The sequence below is a fragment of the Eulemur rufifrons genome, chromosome 28 (genome assembly GCF_041146395.1).
Source record: "Eulemur rufifrons isolate Redbay chromosome 28, OSU_ERuf_1, whole genome shotgun sequence".
In the NCBI taxonomy this organism is placed as follows: domain Eukaryota; kingdom Metazoa; phylum Chordata; class Mammalia; order Primates; family Lemuridae; genus Eulemur; species Eulemur rufifrons.
This window is the reverse complement of record NC_091010.1, coordinates 45123322-45142928: the sequence shown is the minus strand read 5'-3', so window position 1 is coordinate 45142928 and position 19607 is coordinate 45123322. Positions and strand designations below refer to the sequence as shown.

General features: G+C 45.2%; 2 protein-coding genes across 8 annotated transcripts in view; one reads left to right on the top strand and one right to left on the bottom strand.

The window, feature by feature from the left end:
- The window catches only part of UBTD1 (ubiquitin domain containing 1), a 50595-nt gene extending 40525 nt beyond the window's left edge, over window positions 1-10070 (bottom strand). Inside the window, exons 1-2 of one of the 2 annotated variants that reach the window (XM_069460384.1) lie at window positions 9712-10049; window positions 5463-5501 (exon numbers count right to left, since the gene is read on the bottom strand). In XM_069460384.1, coding sequence (XP_069316485.1) covers window positions 5463-5501; window positions 9712-9781 — 109 coding nt within the window. In that variant the 5' untranslated portion in view covers window positions 9782-10049. Of the gene's footprint in view, window positions 1-5462; window positions 5502-9711 lie in introns of both variants that reach the window. The other variant, XM_069460385.1, reaches the window with a different exon arrangement.
- A 129-nt stretch (window positions 10071-10199) lies between these two features.
- The window catches only part of MMS19 (MMS19 homolog, cytosolic iron-sulfur assembly component), a 31674-nt gene continuing 22266 nt past the window's right edge, over window positions 10200-19607 (top strand). For 5 of the 6 annotated variants that reach the window (XM_069461207.1, XM_069461208.1, XM_069461206.1 and 2 more), the window contains exon 1: window positions 10602-10751. Coding sequence is in view for 3 of the 6 variants with exons in the window: in XM_069461202.1 (XP_069317303.1) it covers window positions 10640-10751 (112 nt within the window). In the remaining 3 variants the exon portion in view is untranslated. Of the gene's footprint in view, window positions 10299-10601; window positions 10752-19607 lie in introns of those variants that run through there. The other variant, XM_069461201.1, reaches the window with a different exon arrangement.

Genomic DNA, 19607 nt, shown 5'->3' with positions numbered 1-19607 from the left:
AGGCCACCATTCTAAAGACTTTACATGCAATAATAAGTCATTTAATCCTCAGGACAACCCCATGGAGTAAGTACTGTTATCTCTGTTTTACAGATGAGAAAAATGAGGCTCCAAAATTCAAAACAACTTGCCCACAGTTACATAAGTAATGAGCTAGAGGATCTGGGATAATAAAATGCAGATAGATACTAAGTGAATAAAATACTTGTCATAATTACCTGTCATATTTATAAGATAAAAAACTACCTTATAAACACCCTCTTTGAAAGAAAGACCTCAGATTTTGCAAATCAAAGGAAATTCATGGCTGGCCCTTGCTACTACACTCTAACTCCAAGGGAAGTGTCACAGAGTGACCAGAATCAGAGAGTGACCAGGTAGGAATAAGGCGGGCTACCATCTGCTCCTCCCAACACTTGGGGCTAAACAAAGGTCAGTAAAATACAACAAAGAAACAATGACCTTTGCCTTGGTTATTACCATTACCAACCCATGGCTACCATTTGCTAAGCATCTGCCGCGTACGTGCTGACCATGTGACACACATTATCACACTTAATGCTTGACTACTTTAAAGGATGCACTCTTGTCCCCATTTTACAGATGCAGAAACTGAGGCTCTGATCTGAGGTTTTCTCACCATGGTAAGAAAGCAGTGGAGCCACTGCCTCCCTCTGGTTGCTGCCACTTAGTCAATAATCTTGGGTAGTTTAACATCCTTACCAAGTCTCAGTATCCTCTCGTCCGTAAAATGGGAAAAATGATTCTTGCTTTGCCTCCCTAACAGGATGGCTGTGGGGATCAAATGATATGTAAGACTTGAGAAAGCACTTTGAAAACCACAGAATGCTGAGCAAAGCAAGGGATGGTTAGTCTTTTTAATTACAGAGAGTGACACCTGATTCTGCAAGCACTTTGCTAATGTGACTCTCCATGCCTCTTTTCCCTTGGGAATAATTCAAAGTCTGCAGAGCGAGGGCACTCTTTTCTTCAAGTCCCTGGCATCTGTGAGCTGGAAAGTAGAGGTTCGCTCTGGGAGGAGGAGGAAACAACAATATTTGCATTCTACTTGTATTTCTCTTTAGGAACATAGTCTTGGCTGAGGTTCTATTGCCTCCAGAACACTCAGCCTTCAAACAACATTCAGCGCATATTTACTGAGCACCTACAATGTGCCAAGCACTTTTGTGGCTCCTAGGTGGGAGATGGTGGTCCGGGGGCCGGGAAATTAAAGGAGAAGGGGACAGCAACAGGAAGGAAAGGCAGTGGCTACAGTTCCTAGAGTTCTGAAGACTTCACAGCTGACCTCCCAGCTTCCTTCCAAGGGTGGGGTGGGGTGTCGGACAGGGCTCACAGCACAGTGGAATGAGCTGTGAGCACCGGAATTCAAGTCAAAGTCCTTAGCTGAGTTCTAGCTCTGCTTCTTCTCAGCATCATGACCAAATAAATTTACTCTCCTGACCATCAGTTTTCCCACAGAAAAAATTTTTTAAAAAGTCAGACATAACAGAGTAAGAACCTGTCTCAAAAAAAATAAAAACAAACAAAAAAAAAACCCAAGTGTTTTATTCTTCTCATTCCAATAAGGATAAGTTGTACAGTGGCCAAAAGCTTGGGCTCTGAGATCAGACCACCTGGGTTCCAATCCTGGCTCTGCAGTTTACAAGCTCTGTGGCCTTAGGCAGCAGATGTTACCTTTCTCCGTTTCTTCATCTGTACGAAGGTGATAATAGTATCTACCCATAGAGTGGGTGTGAGGATTAAATCAGATACCACACATGATGTTCCTGGCACATGGCAAACACCCTGCAAAGGTGAGCTGCTGCTAATTGCATCTCTTTGAGCCCTTAAAAACAACCAAACTCCAAGTCCAGGGGCTCACCGAGATCCAGGCTGCTTAGAGACTGACTGGCTGCCTTGGCTTGGGCTCTGAGTGAGTGTACCATTCACCCTTTGCTCCTGGTACCAGCCTCCCAGGGGACACAGGTACAAAGAAGGAGCCATCCCCACCCCTAGTCCTCCTACCCTATACCTTGCAGAAGGTGCTCCAGCCCTTTTCCTGACAGGTTCCCCTTTCTGAGGGCAATAAGGGACAGGAGGTGAGGGGCTGAGGATGGTCAGAGGTGTGGGTGCACACTGTCACCTTCCTTGTGGGTTCAGAAAACAGGAAGAGGTCTAAGAGAGAAGCACACGGCCTCGAGTAGCAGACACTCTCACCAAGTTGCCATGTCACCGTAACACTCCCTACATTCTTCCTTCTGAACCACAGTCCTACATATCACATGCAAAAGGGAGCTGAACAGAGGTGGGCCTCTGAACCAGAGTAAGATAGCATTAACATTCTTTGGGAGCCAGATGACGTATAGCAACACAGAAATGCTTTGCTTAACTGGAAGCTACCTATCCATCCATGCACTGTCCCAACTACTGGCTACACAGTTAGAAACCCGGAAGCAAGCCAAGTACTGACTGGCCAGAAGAGATGTCACACTCTACCTACCCAAGCTCATGTTCTTCACTCTCTGAAGGACTCCTCAGGCTTCCACTCTGAGCCTATTTACTCTTTCTCTAGGCACAATTCGAATAAGCTCAGCGGCCTGTTTTCCCAGGAATTTTAAGGGGCTGCTGCTATTTGAACCCAGCAGAAATGACAACTACATGAGAAACCACTGCACACCCATCAGGATGGCTATTATAATAAAACAAACCAACAAGCAAACAAACAAACAAAAAACCCTGGAAAATAAGAGTTAGTGAGGACTGGAGAAATTGGAATCCTTGTGCACTGTCGGTCAGGAAGAGAATGACCATTTGATCCAGCAATTCCATTTCTGGATATATACAAAAGAACTGAAAACAGTGATTTAGATGCTCCCATGTTCATGGCAGCATTATTCACACCAGCCAAAACGTGGAAGCAATCCAAGTGTCCATCCACCGTAGAACAGAAAAACAAAATATGGTATATATACAATGGAATATTATTGATTCTTAAAAAGGAAGGAAATTCAGACATGCTACAAGATGGATGAACCTTGATGACATTATGCTAAGTGAAATAAGCCAGTCACAAAAGGAGAAATATTGCATGATTCCACTCAGATGAGGTACCCAGAGTGGTCAAATTCATAGAGACAGAAAGGAGAATGTCAGTTGCCAGGGGTCGGGGGAAGTGGAGAATGGGGAGTTATTATTTAGCAGGTACAGGGTTTCCGCTGGGGAAAATGAAAAAGTTCTGGAGATGGATGGCGATGATGGTTGCACAAGAATGTGAATGTCCTTATGCTACAGAACTGTACACTTAAAAATGGTTAAGACAGTAAATTTTATGTTATATATATTTAACCACAATTATAAAGAGAAAGAAAAAAAAGTGACTACTGTCCACCAGGAAAAAGACAGAGTAATGAATATAGGTGGAAACATGAACCCCAAAAGCACAGCAGCTGGGAACCCACTGTCCTAGAGTCTCGCCAGCCTAGAGGCCTCACACTATTATAAGCACAGTAATTTCCCATTCAGAGCCCGGAACAGGATTCAAGAGTCTTTCCCTAGCACCAGTGTTGCTGCATGGGACCTTGAGGGAAGGCACTCTTGGAATGGGCTCTCCCCAGCAATTTCCTCCCACCCACCACCAGTTCATTCCCCCAACCCTGCTATCTTCTTCCAGAGATAAGGCTTTTGAGAGAAAGAACTTTTTGTGGTCTCGACTCCCAGCAAGCAGGTGCTTTGTACATACAGGTATGAACTCAACGACCCTGAGTCCCAAACACGTGGTTATTCATGCTCTGCATATTTTGCTTAGAAGCATATCATTCATTTCAGAAAGATTCCCATCCAAAAATAGTTTTTAAACATTTCTTTTACAGTTTTGCTTCTTAGAAAGAGTAAGCATCACTGGCTATGGCTTTTGTGTGTAAAAATCCTATAGCTTGGAATAACAGAAACTTTCTATGTTCACAAAGTCTCTTTTCACTTGATTCTTACATCCTCTCTGAGAAGTGAGTAGGGTGGCATTCACCCCACCGTACAAGTGGGGAAACTGAAGCTCACAGAGATCAAGAGGTTTGTCCAAAGTCACACAAACTAGGAAGGCACAGAGAACCAAGGCTTCATGTCCCACCAATGCCAGGTGAAACTGTAGGCTGGGACCTCCAACTGAGCAGACTATGCAGCCATGAAAGTAATTTTAAAATGGCTGCTAGCTTATTTGTCCCCATAACATCTCTCTGAAGTAAACTGAAAATATTATCTTTTTTCGTAGAGGATCAACTGAGCAAGAAACAAATGACCTGCCCAAGATCATCACTCAGGAAAGTGGCAGAGACTAGATGCCCACCCCCCACCAATACACTTCACATTGACCACTTCCCTATAATATCTTGACTTCAGCACACTCACAACTTAAAGCAGCCCATGCAGTTTTTATATAGGTTGCACCATATTTCTGTGAACTAGGCAGGGGATAGATATACCTTTGTTCTCTTTCTAATAGCTGGAAAAGAAAAAAGAGGTTAAAGAAATCTTTAGGTTCCTTTTCAGCACTAAAATTCTATGATTCTAAAAATTCTCCAGAAAGTTGATGGGTCCACAGAACCCAACTTCCTGCCTCATAGTCTATTAGGCCACCCCATCCCTGCTCTGCAAGTTAAAGACGACAAACACCACATGCACCTGGGAGAAGGATCCACTTTGACATAGATGCACACAGAAAATGACAAGAAAGTGCTACTGCCTGGTTAGGAATCTAACAGGGGGCTTCGCTCTGCTTTCCTGTTTCAGCCCCAGTAGCTCCTAGCAAGAGGCTCCCAAACCACAGCAAATCTTACATATTCCAGGTACCTGAGAACTTACCCAAGCCTAGGGCAAGACACAAGCCAGTCCCAGGGACAGAACACCACTCTGAGGTTGCAGTTTAAGCCACCAGGATACCTGCCCTAACACCCATCTAAGATGGGAGATTAATCAGGTGTGCTCATTCCTGCTCTGCTATAGACCTCACCAACTCTGTTTATACACACTAGTTTCATCCAATAAATATTTATGAGGCACCTACTGTATGTCAGGCACTGCTCTTGGTACCAGAGAGTGAACAAATGAAAACCTCTGACCACATGGAGCAAGAGGAGACAGCCAATGTCACAGATGATGACACATACTATGGAGGAAAACAATAGGGAAAGGAGGTAGATAATGCTCAGAGCAAGTGGTAGAGGGAAGGGGATCAATTTTAAATAGGATGGCCTGGGAAGGTCTGACTCCTTAAACAGGAGACTGGAACGAAGAAAGGGAGGGACCAATTCAGACGTCAGGGGTTTGAACAAGGGAGGAAAGCACGAGATGGCTTAAGAAAGGTGAGTGGGCCAAAGTCATACGATGTCTCGCAGGCCAACACAAGGACTCTGAATGACATGGGGAGTCACAGGAAGGTTTGCGCAAAGAAGTAACAAAATCTGACTTACGGTTTATAGCATCATTCTGGCTGCTGTGATGAAAACAGTCTGTCGGGAGACAAGGGAGGAAGCAGGAAGGTCAGTTAAGAGGCCAATGGTAGCTTAGATTAGGGTGAAGGTGATGGAGGTGGTGAGAGTCAGGCTGGGGACATATTTAAGGCAAAGTCAACAGGATTTATTGATTAAATGGATGTGGGATATGAGAGAAAGGGGGGAGTCAGAGATGACTCCAGCGCTTTGGGGACCTAAGCAACTAGAAGGATGAAATCACCATGAACTGAGATGGGGGAGACTTTGGGAGGAACAGGGGCGGGAGTGGTGGTTCATTCTGTTTTGGACATGTTAAACTAAGAAGCCTTTTAGACATCAGATGTGTTGAGTAGGCAGCAGAGTATACGAGGCTGGAGTTGGGGAAGATGGGCTGAAATTATAAATGTGGGAGTCACACCAGCATATATAATAACACTTAATTGTACGTACGATCATGTATAATTTGCATGACTATGTGTTTTCCCCCAAGACTGTAAGCTCCATGGGGCCAAGGACCATGTCTGTTCACAGCCAGCAGGGTGCTTGGCACTCAGTAAATATTTACTAAGCAAATGAAGAAGTTGCCCAATTACTCCCTCAAGAATAGCCACACAGCCCACACAACGAGAAGCAGACTGTCTCGCAACCACACTGCCAAGCCCAACCAGCCCAAAACAGGGCCCTGGGTCTGTCCACCCCGAGCTTGAGATTCCAGTGCGTAAGTGGATACGCCTGGCACATCACAGAGTCAGATATTTGGGTTTCAGCCCTGCCACATTCTCAAAGGGTGGAGCTGGGCAAGAGACTTGCCTGTTCCACCACCTCTGTTTCTCCCTGGAGTGGCTGGAGGAGAGGCTGCTCACCCAGTTCACAGGCAGAGATTTTTATCTACCTGAGGCATGTATATGGGATGGCAGGAGCCCCCCAAGTATTCTCTGAAGAATGCAAGGACTACCCAACCCCTGAAGGAAAGAACACAGACCTACTGGGGATGCATTAAGAATAACAACCAAAAAAAATTTTTAGAAGAGTGACAATCACAAAACTTGATGGGATGAGAGGCTCACTTAATCCTTCTACCTAATGCAAGAATCCCTGACCAGCAGGCATTGTGTCTCTGCTTCACCCAGCAAGTGACTAAGAGGACACAACTAAGGACAAGGACAAAGGGTAGCATTACGAGGCATAAGATTTCACCTCAATAACTTTCCAGTTTTGAACAGTTGCCTTTGTGAAGATGATAAAACAGCTCTAATGATCTTGTATAATGCTCTCCCTTTCTGAAATATTGGAAGTGTGACCCAGAAAGGTTTGATGACTTGCCCAGGACTACAGCTCAGGTTCTAGCTCTCTGTTAAGGCTTTCTGCCCACTGTACCAGTGACAAAGGAAAGGGAAGAGTTACAGTGGGAGCTGGGGGAGTTTTAGGCATTACAACATAAAACTATGTCCTTGTCAAAGGGTAAGCTGCAGATGTTACAGGAATGCCAGGTGCATACTGTGAAGTTAAGAAGGATTCCTTCCCTTGTACCAAATTTGTCATCCTGCAGAGTTCCCCTTAGCTTTAGACTTTATGAATAAAGCTATTCATAGTAAGACCCACAGAATTAAAATAATGATACACTAGCAGATAAAAAAGGGCAGGTATATGAAAAATTCAGATGGTAGGATGAAGTTGGGTTAGGTTTTTCTAAAACTGACAAATATTGAGTGCTTCCTCTGTACAAGTCATTGTGCTAAGTGCTGAGTATGTGTGTGCATGGCTACACGAGTGAGTGAAAGACACACACACACACACACACACACACACACGGATAAGATAGACCCAGGTCTTCAAGGCTTGCAATGTAGTTGCTGATAAAAGACTGTAAACATCAAAGACATGACTAATAACATGGAGTAGATAATTGTTAAGTAAGTGGCATAGATAATGTGTCTGCAGGAGCTCTCAGAAGGAGCTATCACTTCTACTGGGGGTGGGAAAAGGGGGGAGGTGGCAGATTTGTCAGGCTAGGTGCTTCAAGGAAGATACAGGATTTGAGGTGGACCTTGAAGGGAAGAAAGGCTCTTGATAAGAAGAAAAAGGCAAGAGCAAACACTGGTGGCCTTAATGTCAGGAAAGGGAAAGAAATCAGGTCTTAAAAGAAAGGACTGGGCCAGACTTGATCAGCCTTGAAAGTTGAAGTTCTTGTAGTAAGGGGAAAGTGCAGAAAGATTTCTGAACACAGAACTACGGAGTGTGGAACCGGTTAATTTAACAAATGTCTTCTGGGGGGACTACTATGTGCAGGTATTGGATGATGACTGAAGATGAACTTGCCCTTGCAGGGGAACTCACTTCAGGGATGAAGTGGAGTGGCAAGGGGCAGGTCTAGTAAGACCTGTGGAAGGAAGAACCAGCAGGCCCCAGTGCACAACTGGCTGGGTGACAGAGGATGAGGAGGCAGAGAAAGTCCTTGGAGTGAGTTTCCCAAAGTCTAAAATTAGGCAGCTGCAAGAGTCTAAGGGTAAAGAAGGGAAGTTGGTGGTAAGGGAGCGATGCGGAGCTTGGTTTTGGAGGTGTTGAATCTGAGAATATCCAAATCATAGCGTCCAGTGCACATTCAGAGATGTGGTTCTGGGGTTGGAGACAGAGGTAATATAGTCTAAGATTAAGCACAGGGGTCTTCCCAATGGACAAAGAGTTGCAGGACTGAATAAGATTTCTCTGGGAGGAAGTGTAATGAGAGAAAAAAAACAGAATGTCTAACTGAACCGCAGGTGTGCCCATTTTAGGAAGTGATGGTAGGCAAGGGTGTTCCAGGAGGAAAACCAAGGTAGTTTGATGCCAAGAAAGGAAGGAGATCTTCAAGCAGGAAAGAACTGTCAATGGCAAAAAATGCTATATGATCATTAATGGGGACTAAGCACACGAATAAGTGTTTGTTGAACAAATGAATGAATGAAAGCCCTGGGGCTTGAGAATCCTTTTTCCTCAGTCAGAAAAATTGCCAGTGTCACTTTCAGACAAGAGGATCTCAATGTTGAGTTTTACTCCATTCTTCCCGTAAAAACACGTTTCTTCCTCCACAAGTCATCCTGTCCATCACACAGACATCCTTTCTTGCTTCCCCGTGTTCCCCCATCCATCTTCCCAGTTTCCGCAACCAAGCAACACACCTTTGGTGTCAAAGGAGACAGGAAACTCCAACTAGAGTTTCCATTTCATTAACAATTCTGTCTGTGGTTTCTCTTACAAAAAGGGATATGTGGCAATGGGGTGGGAGAGGAGACTGGGTTCGGTTCGAGCCCCAGTTGTGCTACTGACTAGCTGTGTCCCTTTGGACAAGTTGCTCAACCTGTCTGGATCTGGGCTTTTACATAGACAGAAGGTAGGTCTGTCTGGAATACAGACAAGTTTCGAAGGTCCCTTTGAGCTCTAAAGTCTACAATTTTATCATTCTCAGAAGGTCCTTGCAACACCCTCAAAGAAGGAAGTGAGTACAAGACCCAGAAAAATGACCGCCAGACATCTTCCCGGGGCGAAACGCCAGGATAGGAGGGGTGTACCAAGAAAGTGAGAACGTTTCGTCCGGGCCTCGTGGTTCGCCAGAGAGCGGATCCCATTCCCAAGGCTGAGAAGGATCCCAGCAAACCCGAGGACAACTCTCACCCCGCACCCCACCTTTTCTAGACTCCCAGACGGCCGGGAGGCTCTAAAAACCCCTGCGGGAAAAATAAAGATTTCTTTCCCAGAGTCCTGCGCTGCTCTTGCAAGTCGGATTCCGGCAGACACGATCTGCAGCCCGATAATGACACAGGCTTTGGAAGGAGCGACTGTTCTCGCTTCGCTCGCTCCGAGTTCTGGGGACGCCTGTCTACCGCGCCGTACCCCGACGGACCAGCGTCCGACCCCGGCCCGAGCTGCCAGGCCAGCGGCGCCCCGGCCTCGGGCCCTCCTCCCTTCGTCGCCCCGCTGCGGTCTACAAACATTTCCTGCCCCCACCCCCACCAGGAGCTTCCCAGTTGGAGCGAGTTGATCTCGAAGCCGGCTCAGAGCTCGCAGTTGCCCCAACTCGGCTCCCCCGGCCACCCGGCGCTGGGGAGGGGCCCCGCCTGGCCGCGGAGCAGCCCATCGGGGAAGCCCAGGCGCCAGGAGCCGCGGGAGGTCGCTCGGGCAGCCCAGGGCTCGGGCCAGGAGGGGGACAACTGGCCGGGTGCCGAGGCCCTGCTCCCTCCTCTGTCGTTACCTGCTCGCTTGCGGGGGTGTCCCGGGGTGGCCGGCCTCTCCCGGCGCTGTCTCCCCACGCAGTTGCCCATGCTGGCTCCTCAGCCGGTCCCCATGCACCGGAGGCGGCGGGGTGGTCGGCTGCTCTGCGCTCCCAGCCCGGACGGCGGCGTCCCGGGTCAACGGCTCTGGGCGCCCGGCATCGGGCGCTCCCGGATCTCCCCTCGGGATCGCGCTCTGCCCCGGCGCTGGCTTCGCCAAAACTTTGCGGGCAAGGGGAGAGGGAGGTGGCCGGCTCCCCAGCACAGTCCCAGGTGGCCGGGCCAGGGGGGCCCGCGACGGTGCCCGGCCGGAGACCAGCTCCGCTGGCGGGGCGGAGAGAGGGGGCGGGCACCGCCGCAGCTACTCCGGGCTTGCTCCGGGCTCTCGGCTGGGGCCAGCCCCCCGGAGCCTGTCACTCACCTGCCTAACCCCGCCCCGGCCCGGCCCCACTCCCTTCCGCCGGCTCGCGGGGCCCGAGCCGCCGCCACCACCCGCCCCAGGTGCGCATGTGACCGCCGGCACCGCCCCCTCGGGCCGGGCCTGATTTTCTCATTGGCTTCCCCCAGGGTGCGTACCGCCCCTCGGCCCCACCCAACCAGGTGCCCGCCCCGCCGCCCGTCTCCCAGGGAGCCAGGCCGGGAATTATTCGCCCTCAATAGCCCCCGGCTGCGTGCCCAGCAGCCGCCTTCCCTCCCCGCGCCACCGCCCCGATTCAGGGCCACGCCCCCCGGGGAGGGGCCGTCCTGTCCCTCCCTGGAACTAACCGGCCTGGAGCCGGCAGGCACGTGATCCAGGGATTGCCCCGCCCCCTTCGCCTCCGCCAGGCTATTGGCGCAGGAGGCGCGTGCGCGAACAGGTCCTCTTCGTGCCACCGCCTACTTCCCCTCCCTCGGCCTCTAGTTCGCGTCATGGCCGCCGTCGCCACTCTGGAGACGGCGGCGCCTACGGGCGCCCTGTGGGGCCTCGTGCACGACTTTGTCATGGGTCAGCAGGAAGGCCCCGCTGACCAGGTGGCTGCAGGTACGGCAGATGGTGCTGCGCGGCTTCTGCATGGGGGCCGACAGGAGGGAGCGGCCTCAGCACAGGCGCCGGGCGGGAAGGCAGTGAGGGGCAGCGATGACTTGGAGGTCTGGGGGCTGGTTGGTGAGCACCGCGAGCTTCAGAGCCATAACAAGTTGGAGAGTCGCCTGTATCTTCCTTAAAGCCATTTTACGCTCCTCATCTCCCTATAGCCGAAGACAGAGAATCATTACAATTTATAGACGAGGAAACTGAGGCCCAGCGAGGGCAAGAGACTTGCACAGGGCTACAGACCAAGCAGGAGGTGGGGGGAGCTGGCACTCGAACCCAGGTGTTCGGGTCCGAACCAGGCGCTCAAGCCTGAAACCACGTTGTTTGTGGGGAAGATGCATCTTTAGCGGCATCCGCTCCGGTCGCGTGGCATCTTGGGAGTGGCCAGGCAGCCCGGCTCTGACTGGCTGTTAATTGGAGAGAACACGAGAGGAGCCAGGCTAGAGGGAATTGGAGATGTTCTGCGTATCCTCCTTAAGACTTTCCCTCGTTTCTTGGTAGAGTTCTTGATTAATTTGTTTCATGACTTCTTTTATGTGGTATTTGTTTTTATCTTCTTCCCAGATCTCCGGTTTCCTGCTTTTGACCGGTTTAGGGATCTCTTAATTCTAATAGCTTAAGATTTGAATAAAACATTCCAGGCTTCCTTGGAATTCTGAGACTTAGCTCTTTTAGAAAAAATAATCTACTAAAACATTATTGAACGTTACTCGGGCTTAATTAATAGAGTGTAAAATGATCTCATGGGTACAGATAAGTTTTTTGTTTTTAAGTTTTTATTTTTGGAAATTTTGCATGCTTGGGGAGAAGGACACGTCTCTCTTGAAAATTGAACATACTAACTTTTAGAATATGTAAGAAACGAATAGTGAATCTGCTGGGAATATAATACTTTGGTCCTGAACAGTATTCCATTTTCATTCAGTCCTTCCGTTACTGAACACATATTATTCTCCAAACATGATGCAAAGCAATGGAAATACAAATTAGATTAGATATGTGCTCACTAGGAACTTATAGTGTGGTGAAAGAGACAACCATGGTGTAAGAAGTGTGTGCAGGGCAATTTGGAAGCATCAAGGAGTACATACCTGGGGCTGCCGCTAAGCTTAACATCTTCCAGTTTTACGATGTACAGTGTTATCAACGCTTACAATTAACAAGTACAATGTGTTATCAATGTCATTTTCCCCAGTGTTTTATTATGAAAATTTTTGGCAGGACTGTGGTGGCTCACACCTGTAATCCTAGCACTCTGGGAGGCTGAGGTGGGAGGATCGCTTGAGGTCAGGAGTTTGAGACCAGCCTGAGCAAGAGCAAGACCCAGTCTCTACAAAAAATAGAAAAATTAGCCAGGTGTGGTGTCATGCACCTGTAGTCCCAGCTATTAAGGAGGCAGAGGCAGGGGGATCACTTGAGCTCAGAAGTTTGAGGTTGCAGTGAGCTATGATGACACCACTGCACTCTAGCCAGGGTGACAGAGACACTGCCTAAAGAAAAAAAAAAAAATCTGACCATAATTTTGTACGCATTAACCATCCCCCCTTTATCCCCCTCAACCTGCTGCTACCCTTCCCAGCCTCTGGTAACCATCAGTCTATTCTCTGTCTCCATGAGATAATTATTTTTAATATTTAGTGCCCACATCAGAGTGAGAACATGTAAGATTTGTCTTTCTGTGCTTGGCTTTATCTCAACATACTGTTCTCCAGTTCCATCCATGCTGTTGCCAATGGCAGGATTTCATTCTTTTTTTATGGCTATATGTGCATATGTACCACAATTTGTTTATCTGTTCATCCTTTCATAAACACTTGGTTGATTCCAAATCCTGACTATTGTGAAGAGTGCTGCAATAAACGTGGGAGTACAGATATCTGTTCCATACACTGAATTCCCTTGTTTTGGATATATACCTAGCGGTGGGATTGCTGGGTCATATGGTAGTTCTATTTTTAGTTTTTTGAGGAATCGTCATACTGTACTCCACAGTGGTTGCTCTAATTTACATTCCCACCAACAGTGTACAAAGGTTCCCCTCTATTACTAACATATTAATATAACTTGGTTTATCACATATCAGTCTATCCATTTAAATTGCAGTTATCAGTACACTTACCTCTAAATACTTTGGCATGCGAATCATTGACTACAGTTTGTTTATGGTTTATTTTGGTGTAAAATGTATACACAATGAAGTATACAAGTCTTAAGTGTACCTTTGCTGATTTTGACAAATGCATACATCTGTACAATCCAATATTGTACCAATGGCATTTATAACTAATCTTTCACATTTATACATTATGAAAACAGTAATTTTTTATTTTTCAGATTTAGAATACACTTTGAAAGAAAGCTTGAATAAGGACTGGTAAATTCTTACATAAACGTTTTTGTAAAATGTATGTTTTTATTTATGCTTGAAAAAATGGCCTAAACTGTTGTCTAGTTTAGCTCAGCTAAGACTCTGGAACGCTGTTCTATTAGTATTTTAGCCCTCCAAAAAAAAGAAGGTTGGTATAGGAATAGTAACAGATAAAGTTGAAAAGGTTTGGTGAGGTTGGATTATGCATAACCTTGGATTCCAGGCAAAGGGATTTGAATGATCTATTGTAGGTAATAGGAGTAATTGTACATCCTTGAGCAAGGGCCCCAGCAATAAAAGGAAAGCAAATTTAAGAAAAATTAAGTTAGCATTCTCAATCTTAGATCACAGCCCTAGGTAGGGTTGTTGAAGGCTTACAGAGTTTTGAAGCACCCCCAGAACAAGATGTGCTTTCTAATCTTCAGCCTAAATCAAGCTTTGTTAGTGCCAAAGGACCAGCTAGCTCAGCTGTTCAGCAGCTCTCCCCAGCATCCTCTCCTATAAATTGTAAATGCAGAAGGAACACTCTGTGCTCACAAAAGCAGCTACCACCAACTTTTTTTTGCACCTGGGTTCCTGGTGAAAGTAGGTGTCAGCTGTAAAGAAGGTCTAAGTAATGGAAGGGAAATGACCTGGCAGTCTAAGGGTTAAGGGTCTCTCAGGCAGGCCTGCAAAGGCTGCTACTACCTGGCCTCAACCATTATTCTTACCATTGCCCTGGACCTTTTGTTCCAGGATCCACCTTTATTCACTATTCCCTGAAAGCTTACTTTCCCAGTTCCCTCCACTAACTCTGTCTAATCCAAGTTAGACCTAGGAGTCAAGGCCCAGTTTGAGTTCTCTCCTCCACTCCAAGTATGTCCTGATTATCCCAGCCAGACAACATTTCACACTTCAGAATCTTTGTAATACACACTTATTTCTCAACCACTCATGTACTTAGCAGACTTGTTCAGGAGCTGTTTCTGTACACATCTCCACTTTTGTGCCTTCCCATTTGTACCACCAGAATCTCCTGGAGCTAACATAAGTAGGTATACAATGAGAACTACTTAAGTGAACAGAATGAGAGATGTTGAAGGAAGAATCTTTGAAGGAGAGAGGGGACTCTAAGTTGACCCCAGGGTTTTGAGCCTGAGGATGAGAAAAATAAGAAGTACCTTGTCCAAAAATGGAGGTTGGGAAGGGAGCTGATTTTGGAGAGAGTGATTTTAAGACATGTTGAATTTGCAGGTGATAAATGCAGATTTTTTTTTTCTTTTAGTTACTTGGATTTTCCTTCATTTCAGTCTTTATTATATTGTATTTTTCCACATTTGTGATTCCCTGAGAAGACCACTATTCCTGAAACCAAAATATTGTTAAAGAACCCTAAGACCAGGCACAGTGGCTCATGCCTCTAATCCCAGCACTTTGGGAGGCCGAGGTGGGAGAATTGTTTGAGGCTGGGAGTTCAAAACCAGCCCGAGCAACATGGTGAGACCCCATCTCCACAAAAAAATAGAGAAATTAGCTGGATCTGTAGTCCCGGCTACTTGGGAGGCTGAGGCAGGAGGATTGCTTGAGCCCAGCCCAGGAATTTGAGGCTGCAGTGATCTATGATGACGCCACTGCACTCTAGCCCAGGCGACAGAGTGAGACCCTGTCTAAAATAAAATAACAAACAGTAAAATATAGTTTTGAGAAATGTCTGTGGCATCATTGGCAGAAAGAGTATTTTTATTTCTTCTGTGTAAAAATGTTGGGGGGTGGGGAAGAGGGACATTTTAAGAGCTTGGTTAGAACCTGGTCCTGGTTGGGATTTTTCTCTCTCTCTTGCTCCTTCTCATCCTCCTATCCCATCCCCTCCCCTCCCCCTCACTCCCCTTTGGCTGCTGCTCTCGATTTTCAAGAGGCTGCAACTCCATCAGACAGAGGTCTGATTGTGCACTCTATGTCAGTGATTGTATAAATAGTCCTTTGACTCCTTCTCAGTGCCCCACACAAACGGGTGCCTTGCTGAGGAAAATGTGGGTAGTTAGGAGGTGCTAGTAGGTCCATTTTTAGAGAGCAAACCTTGAACACGGAAAAACTTGGACCTGCTTTGCTTATAAAGGGAAAGGAACTTAGACTTACTTTTTCCTTAATACTAATGAGACTTAATACTAATTTTCCCTTAGGAAAATTAACTCTTTAGCTTCTTTCATTCCAGTAGTCCAAGTGCATAATTGGTAATATTTCCAGGTATTCTGGTTATTTTTAATTTGGGAGAATTTATAATATGTTAAGAGAATGAATCACTTAAAGTTAGTGGCCCTTACTCCTTTCCGTGTTACCCCAGTGTCTGTTTGTATCACTATGGTAACACTGAACTCGTTACACTGTGATCATTTTAAATGTCTTTCTACCCCAGCAGATTGTGGGCTTTTTAAAAGCTTCGTGTCTATGGATGTAATTCTGAAGGGTTTAGGTTAAAAAAAAAAAACACAAAAAAACTCCCTGTCTATTTTTCTATTGTAAGTCCTAACACAGTACCTAATTTATAATAGATAATAAATGTTGAATGAAAACAAACCCACATGATAATTTTTTTTTTTAAACAAGTATGGAGGGAACACAAAACAAATAATTCTGTTTGGAGGACTCAAAGAAGGCTTTAGAAAGAATTGACATTTGAGCTGGTTCTTAAACTTCCTTTAAGTTGAAGTTCCTCACATAAACAAGGGTGAAAAAGGGGTATTCCAAACCAAGAGACAATTTTTCCAGACTTAAGGATATGGAAGGAAGGTCTTGACATGGTGGGATTTCATCTGACTACGTGATAGGAATCATGATGAAAAGGAGGCTAGAGGAAATTTGGGAGCTAAACTGTAAGGGACATCAAGACAAGGAGTCAAAGGAGTCAGGTCTTAGGCAATAAGGATTAAATGGAGATTGGTGAGCAGGGAAGTCACTGTGAGTTTTAGGGAGATAATTTTGGATTGAGTACGGAAGCCTTTTATTAATTGAGGTAAAATTTACCACTTTATTTTAAGTGAACTGTTCAGTGGCTTTTAGTGTATTCACGATGGTCCACAACCATCACCACAATTAACAAATTCAAGAAAATTTCCATCATACCAAAAAGTGGAAGGCTTTTTGAAGGCAGTCACTATATAGTCTGGTTAAAGGGATGAAAAGGAGTAACATTTGAAAGACATTCTGAGGTAAGATCATCAGAACTAGAGTAAGATGTTAAAGTTAGTTCCCTCTGTGAAAACATCCCTCAAATGCCAATTCTAATTTTGTGCCAGCTTACTCGCCCTTTTTCTTATTCTTACTTATCATGTGATAGCTTTATTATCTCGTTTTTTTCCTAATTTTGTACTACTGTTATACTAACTTTCTGTTATGTTTGTGCTGTATTAATTCAAGAAAGAATTTTGTGAAGGATGTGAAGACTTAACAGGCTCTGCCAGGAGGGTTTACCCACGTACTGGGATTCAAGGAATCACACACAGATGGATGTTTCTTTGTAATTATAAAGCAGCCAGTTTCATATTGATGTGTGCTGGATGCTGAAGAAGTATTTTCATGTTGATGTATGCTGGATGCTGAAGAAGTATTTTTCAATTATAAATTTGAGGCAACCTATGAGAGTAGGAATTCACTGGTAGGGGCATGATGGAACTTTCTCTGGTGATGGATATGTTCTGTATCTTGATTGGGCCTTGGTTACTCGAGTGTATACTTTTGTTAAAACTCATGTAATTGTACACTTAATATCTGTGCCTTTCACTATATATAAATTTTACCTCCATTTTTTAAAAAATGGAAAAAAAAAAAATACAGAGAACTGAATGGGGCCTGTTAGGCAGGTCTTTGTCTTAGAGCACTTGAGGTATTTCCAAAGGTAGACCTTAGCCTGGCACCCACTGAGGATTTTGATGGTGTTGCTAAAAAAAAAAAAAAGATTCGGTTCAGTGATGTCCTTTGCTGTTAACAGCTACCAGTCCCCTATGGCTTCCAGTATACAACGGCTAACTCCTGTGGCCACTCCTGAAATTAGTTTTTAGGTGGGTTTTTCAGCAGTTTTCTGGGCTGTAGCCAGGACATTCCAAGAAAGTACCCTTTTCTGCCCTCCCAAATGGTGTAACGCCCTTTTACGGCTTGTAACCCAGAAATAGTAACCCAACCCTTTTCATGTAAGTGTTGTCATTAAGAAACTGGGTGTAGAGCCCAACTATCAGTTCCTTGATTTGTTTGTCCTGTTAGTCTGGCTGCACCCCCTTCCCCCACCTTTGGCTCTTTCTCAGGAGCTAGGGCGGCAGCTGGACCTTCCATATCCTGGCACGAGTAAGGCTAAGAGTGCCTGATGGCTATACTGGTACCAGTCACGAGCTATGAGTCCTAACTAGAGCTCTTCTTTTCCGCAATCTGATTAGACTTCTCCTTACTCCAGTACCAGCGTGAGCTTCTGCCCAGCTCAGCTCTTAACTATTTGTCGGAGACCACAGGCTTTAGGGGAACGGGAAGTTTAGGATTTTTTTCAAGCTGCTCTTTCACTTTTTCCAGTGTTGGCAAGAGCCACTATAATAGTTAAGGTCTTGCAATTAGAAGTGGGTGGGTTAGGAACCCAGAACAGGCTGCTCAAAGTATTAGGTTATTAAGTATTAAATGCCCAGTTTCCTTAAGTATTTAATACTAAGTTTGACAGTTGATATCTCTGACATTTCACTTTGACGCTTCTTGTTTTATGTTTATTGTGAAGGTACATCTTCAGTCTTTCAATCACACGGTTTGGCTTGTGATTATCTTTCAAATTTTTTTGTTTAGAGCAATTTTTGTGAAACCATGGATAAGTCAAAAATTCTTGTTATTTTTGAGTATGAGTTCTGTTGTGGAGCCAAGGTAGTACAGACAGCTTGAAATATCAACGAAGTGTCTGGGAACGGTGTGGCTAATGAATGCGCTGTATGATGATTTGAGAAGTTCCATTCTGGTGGTTTTAATCTTGAAAATGAGCCATGTGGGTGACCTGAGACCAAAGTGGATAATGATGAGCTGAAAGCTGTAGTGGAAGCGAATCCATCGCAACTTAGTCATGAATTAGCAGCAAGGTTTGACATTACTATTCCAACAATATTGGACCATTGGAAACAAATTGGCAAGGTAAAGAAGGTGGGTAAATGGGTTCTGCAAGGATTAAACTAGCGTCAGAAGAGGAATTGTCTGGAAGGTTGCCGTTCTTTGCTGTCACAACATAAAAGCAAACCATTTCTACACCATATTGTTACATTTGATGAAAAATGGATTCTTTTGGACAGTCGCAAGCGTTTGGCACGATGGTTGAATAAAGATGAAGTGCCGAAACACAGTCCAAAACTAAATATCAAAAAAAGCTAATGGTATCTGGTGGTCCAGTGCTGGTGTTATCCACTGCAGCTTCATGAAACCTGGTCAGTCAGTTATAGCAGATGTCTACTGCAACTGATTGGGTTAAATGATGATGATACTGTGATTAAGCAGCTGAGATTGATCAATAGAGACAGGCCAATCCTGTTTGCAAGACAGTGCCCGACCACGTGTAGCACAAACAGCGCTGCTCAAACTATAGCAGCTGGACTTGGAAACTGTATCTGTCAGCTCCCACATTCACCAGACTTTGCACTGACTACCACTTCTTCCAGACTTTGGACCACTTCTTGCAAGGAAAAATACTCAGTTCTTAACAGGCTGTGGAAAACGCCATTTGAAATTTCATTGCTACTTGCTCTCCTGGCTTCTTTGCTGCTAGCATAAACAAGCTACCGTTAAGATGGCAAAACTATGTCAATAGTTCAGTTGCATACTTTGATTAATTGTACCACTTCTTGTTTGAGATGTAATAAGCTACACTTTTGATTTGAAATTGGAAATTTCATATTTAATGACCTAATAATTCCCTGATTGCCACATCTTATTTAGCTAGAACTCCTCTGTGTTAACCACAACCCTTATGAAGATTGTTAGCCTTTTATTCGGTTCTCTCTTGCAAATATATTCTAAGAAGCTTCTGTTAGGTCTATGTGAGTTACTATTGTGCTGCTAAAATTGCATTTTAAAAAAATAAGTAATATATTTACATGGTACGACATTCCAAAGGTACAAAAGGACACACAGCAAGAAGTCTTCCTTCCATCCCAGGATGGAATGCAGACTGTGACAAATGAATCTAACTAGTGTATGACATGTCCTCACTGAAGAGGGGAGGGAAAGAGCTGACCTAAGTGACTTAAGTATTTTGTCTGGAGACTTTAAGGGTAAAGACAAAGCTGTACTCTGCTTATAAATTTGTTTCTTGTGGCGGGGTGACAATTCTGAAAGTAATTTACACATATGCCAAGGTCGAACAAATATAATAAATGGTAGATGATAAGAACCAGTTTTCTCACTGTCAGAGAAAGGAGTTGCAAAGAAGCAAAGAGGACGGCTAGAAG